General features: G+C 44.4%; 1 protein-coding gene across 1 annotated transcript in view; it reads right to left on the reverse strand.

Moving 5' to 3' along the window:
- Positions 1-1,333: 1,333 nt before the first annotated feature.
- The window catches only part of gtf2e1 (general transcription factor IIE, polypeptide 1, alpha), a 50,949-nt gene continuing 46,739 nt past the window's right edge, over positions 1,334-5,543 (reverse strand). The window contains exons 5-6 of the mRNA XM_080018780.1: positions 3,592-3,818; positions 1,334-2,540 (exon numbers count right to left, since the gene is read on the reverse strand). Coding sequence (XP_079874906.1) covers positions 2,086-2,540; positions 3,592-3,818 — 682 coding nt within the window. The 3' untranslated portion in view covers positions 1,334-2,085. The remainder of the gene's footprint in view (positions 2,541-3,591; positions 3,819-5,543) is intronic.

The following is a 5,543-nucleotide window of genomic DNA, read 5'->3' on the forward strand; positions in this document are numbered from 1 at the left end:
CCCAACGGAATCCATTTTACCTGGGTTGTGTCGTATTGCCAATTTAAACTTACATACACCTCGGTTTCATTCCTCTCAAAGTGACCACAGATGGATATGGCAGTACAGTGGTACCTTGACTTACCAGTTTAATTCGTTCCGTGACAGAGCTCGTAATTCAATCTGCTCGTATAGCAAATCACTTTTCCCCATTGAAATTAATGAAATGCCATTAATCCGTTCCAGCCCCCAAAAAAACACCCCAATTTTTTTTAAATAAGAAAAATGTATTTATAAATAACAAATGTTGTATAAAAACATTATAAAACAAAATAAAAGAGAATGTGTAGATCTCTCTTCTCTTCTGCTTTCTGGCAGATGACACCCTCCGTCACGCTATCTCCTGCGAGTTGCTTCTCCGTCAACCACACCAACAGCAGATTCTCCATCTTTTGTTCTCCATCCGCAGCTTAGACATTATTTTGATATTATTTTGCCGCATTTACTCCTAAACAGAGAAAGACCGCCTCTTTTGAGAGCTTTGATTCTGAAACCACTAGCTTCTGTTGACGAAAGCAAATAGTTTTGCTTCTTTTTCATTTTCACTTCTTTCTTTGGCAACGGAAATCGGTCGGAGAAATCATCAGAAGGAAAAATGCTCACACAGAGGAGGAAGTCACCACGTATCCAGACGGGTGGCCCTGCCCCAGCACGCTGCGGTGGCGACAGAACAGTCATTATCTTGCACCAGAGTATTCCCACAGAGGGTGTGCGGGGGGCCACGGAGGAAAATAACCTGTTACCTGCACTATTTGTGTAAGGAGGTCTGTGTATGATATCATGTCCACCTGCATAAGGCCTGAGAGGACACCGAAAGGTTTGGTATACGGGTTAGTGAATCTCTTCTAATAGGTTCCCCTCTAATCTATTCCTTTTTTTCCCCCCAGCTTTGGTCATTTGTTTTTTTCGACGTTTGCCTGCTATTGAACAAATGAGTAAGGATTTTGGATAATGCCAGAGCTTTTATATTTTAAAGGGATGGTCTAACTGGTGGGACAGTCGGCCCCAGTTTATCCAAAATCAATTCACCCCAGCTTCCTGGTCAATCAACCCAACAATTTCTTTTTTTTTACCCCAGCTGGGTTTCAAGGCAGTGTTTGTTTCTGGTGGAGTTGAAATTGATTCAGGAAGGGCGTTCACGGAGAATTAGTCACGTTTCGATCAGCTGATCATTTCAGTCTCCCCAACGACTGTCATTCCCGCTGGGGTTCAGATGAATGAGGTTGTAATGTAATTTGTTAATTTCATCATCTCATTAAAACCTTAATGTACACCCACACACCGAGTTTTGCTCGCCATATTTATTTATTTATTATAGAAACCACACAAGATAACATGGTTTGTTTTTACATGTTTACATGCACAACTTTTCCTGTATTTTTTCCAATGTGGAGTCGAGCATGTTTGGCAAAACTTAAAAAAAAATTATAATAAAATAGGGCCGTAGTAGTGAACTTCAAATCAAAGGAAAGGGAGGAACAACTTGAACTTCAAATGAGGAATGAAAAAAAACAAAAAAAAACAGTTGGCACTGAATAAAGCGTGGCTTGTCGGGTCCGTTTAAAAGAGCTGATTTGAGAAAATACTCGGGGCAGAATACCTCCGATCGCCTGATCAAACACTATGAAGGAAGGCATGACAACTGACGGTGAGAAAGGTATCTGGTTTCCTGCTCTGTGGGAGTTCCTTGGATGTAATCACAGTGTGTCTGGATGTATCCAAGAAGTCTTTTTTCCAATAGGAAGTCAAGGTTGATGTTAACAGTTTCAGTGTGTGTGTGCTCCCATTCGATTAGTTGTTCACTATGCAGCTGACAAACTAGGGTGTCGTTCATTCCTACTCCCAAAAAAAGTTAAACCACAATATGTAGCACCCTACAAACAAATGAAGTCAATCAACGATGTCCACTATGAGAGCGCAAATATCCCAACATGCGAAGCGATGGGAAAATAAAGCAGTTTTCAAAAATTAAGCTCTAGAAAACAGATTTGTGTCATTTCTCATACAGGCAGTTATTTAGATGATGTATAAATGAAATATGTGTGTTCAGAAGTACATGTCCTGGAAGAGGTTCTGCCCCATCTCAATGTAGGCCTCCTTCTCCTGGGTGCTCATCTGCTCCACCAGCTCCGGCCTCTGGCTCACCTCTCGGTAGGAGAAGGCCCGGCCCCCCACCAGCACCGTCGGCTCCTCCCCCACCTCCTCAAACTCCTCGTCGTCGTCCTCTTCGTCGTTGATGTGATGGCCGGGGCGCCGGGCGGCGGACGAGGCGGCGGGAGGGGCCGCCGGCGAGTCGTCGTCCGACTCGCTGGTGTCGCTCTCCGAGTCGCTGGCGTTGGCAGAGGCGAGGACCCGGGACGCCGCGGCGGGGCCTCCTCCGGGAGCGGCCGAGCTGCGCTTCTCGTGGATGAGGAGGGCGCGCATAACCTCCTCGTTCTCCTCCGACTGACCTGCGCCATGCCCGGACGCGCCATCTCGGACAGCGGCGCCCAAGTCTCCAGCTGTAGGATGAGATGAAAACTGTATAAATATTTTAGTTCTACAATGAGTATTTTTAGGCATCCTTTTTTTTATATATATATATAATTTTGCCGAGAAAGTCCAAGAGTCATTATGGAGGACGAAAGTATGCACCTTTTAGTGAATAATTGGGAATCATTTTTTTACAGATTCAACTTAGCATAAAAACAGTTATTACAAACATACATAAATAGAATACTGCCACATCAAAAGTCAGATGCTTTTGTATGTATAACCTGAAGCCCCACTAACACCATTATCTACATCAATAGAAACTTTTGTTTTACCTCCACAATATTTTCCTTCAAATCTAGCAGTATATTTTACAGTTGTGCAGATTGCAGCTTGCATTTAAGACCAATAGTACACACAATTGCTTCATTTGAATTACAACTTACAGATTTTGAAAATTGAACAATACTCAGCAACTCACAAAACACAGTACCTTTCTACCTCCCTCAAAGACCTCAATCTGCAGCAATGACCTAAGCAATATTTTGATTTTATATTACTTGGTGATCCAAAGTCTCAAGGTGTCATCAAACACCATCACTTGCAGAAAACCTCACTTGAACCAGGTCTTCTTCACATGACATCGGCGTATGCAGACTCTCAAGGTCTTTCAGGTCATAGCAGGAAGACGTACGGAACCGACCCCAACAGAGGACTTTCAGAAAACGTTTATACGTGCCATTTACACACGTCAGAATTGTATTCATGAGCCATCCTTGGACAAGCTGAGTCTGGCACGGCCCGATATCCGAATGCTCTGGGGTGAGGAATCGTTAGCTTTGGGTGGCCGGGAAAACGAGCTCCGTGACAAGGGGAGAGAACCTGGGTCGACCCCTAATAGCCCATTTTGACCACGCAGGCAGAGAGCGGTGGCAGCAAATTTAAGGACGGAGAAGAAAACCCGGAAGGGTTGGCCAGTAAGGAAGTAAAATTGGAATGGTTGGTGATGAAAGATCCCAATGATGGTTCATGAATAAAACATCCAAAAACAAAAAAAAAAACACGGCAATGCCCACTCACAGTTGTTGGGGATGTCGGGCTCGCTGTAGGCCCCCTGCACAGTGCTCTGGGTCAGCCAGACGGGACGCTCCCTCGGCGCCTTGCCCTCGCTGGCTTGCCTCCGCTGTTCGTCCTGCTCCTCCATGCTGATCACCACGTTCTGGGTGTACAGGTCAGCGTAGGATGCGCCCTTGGTGGACCAGGCCTCGCGGTGTGGGCCTGCGTTGGCCTGGGCTAAACGCTCCCGGCTGATGAAGAGGGGTTAGAGGAAAGGATGGAAAGTCAGAATAACGCAGGTTACTGCTCAGTGTCGAATCCGCGCACCTGGATTTAATACAAACATTTACCCTGCGTCCCAAATAAGCCGCAGAACTTGTTTGGGAGTGACTTGATTTGGAGTAAGTGAAATATCAGGTGGAGAATAACTGCAAATACCACCACCTCAGGACTTTTCATTTCCAGTTGGCATGGAGCCAAGCGCCACTGGCCAGCTGTCGCTGCATTTGTGGTAACATTCATAAATAAATCAGTGTTGAAAAAGCTCATTAATTTATTTTGAGGAATAGCAACAACAAAACACAGCTTCTAGTTGTTTACTTGTCATCTAAGCAGCCCCCTTTTTTCTTCACCACGACACATAATGCATGCTTGGTTCAGACTTGTTGCAGAGTTTGCACTTCAGGAGCACCTTCTCTGGGGGTGGGGGATGGATGGTAGCTCAGGCGGTAGAGCTGGTGGTCTAGTGATCTTAAGGTTGCTGGTTCGATCCCAGTCTCCTCCTGCTAGCATGCTGTAGTGTCCTTGAGCAAGACACTTAACCCCTAATTGCTCCTGATGGCTGCGTCCGTCGGTGTTTGAACAATTGTAAGTCGCTTTGGATAAAAGCGTCTGCTAAATGAAATGTAATGTAATGTAATGTTCTCTGCTTTGCTGCTGTTATGGTCCTGTATTCCAAGACCTTTATCACAGAGCCTACCCTGGTCTACCAAACAGCATTTAGTTGACATGTGAAACTGTAGATTAAAATAGGCGTGCAGATTTACCCACAACCATTTTAACATGAATATATGATCTATCTAATCTAAATCAGATAATGGCTTTCAGAGCCTTTTCAAGCCTCATCAGATAATACATTGATACACCGGATCCTTCCTTCCTGATTGGCCTGATAGGCCTCAACATCAGGCTCGTATCTGGACCAGCTTTAATCTCGTTCTCCAAGAAGAACATTTCCTGAGTCCATTGTCAGCTGGCTTCATGACCCATCCTCTCTCCAAAGAGAAATTTCTACTATTTAGTTTGTTTGATATTATTGTTTACTAGGGATGCTAATTTAGATGTTTTTTCCGGACCGATATCAGACAATATTAAAATATTATAGCACGGTATGCATAGAGTATGGCCCCCACAAATTACGGCCTTTTTTTATTGGACTTTACAAATTATAATTATAAGTAAGAGGAATCATAAATATACTTCATCACACAAACACAGCAGAGAGAGCTGTGGAGCTGTTCTGTATTTGGAGGAACGGGCGGGGGTGCTCGTGCCCCGTCCCTCCATGCGTCACTGTTCCTCCAAATAAAACACACACACACACACACACACACACACACACACACACACACACACACACACACACACACACACACACACACACACACACACACACATACAGTGGGGCAAAAAAGTATTTAGTCAGCCACCAATTGTGCAAGTTCTCCCACTTAAAAAGATGAGAGAGGCCTGTAATTTTCATCATAGGTTCACTTCGACTATGAGAGACAGAATGGGGGGGAAAGAATCCTGGAAATCACATTGTAGGATTTTTAATGAATTAATTGGTAAGTTCCTCGGTAAAATAAGTATTTGGTCACCTACAAACAAGCAAGATTTCTGGCTTTCACAGACCTGTAACTTTTTCTTTAAGAGGCTCCTCTGTCCTCCACTCCTTACCTGTATTAATGGCACCT

The sequence above is a fragment of the Zeus faber genome (genome assembly GCF_960531495.2).
Source record: "Zeus faber genome assembly, chromosome: 18".
NCBI classification, from domain to species: Eukaryota; Metazoa; Chordata; class Actinopteri; order Zeiformes; family Zeidae; genus Zeus; species Zeus faber.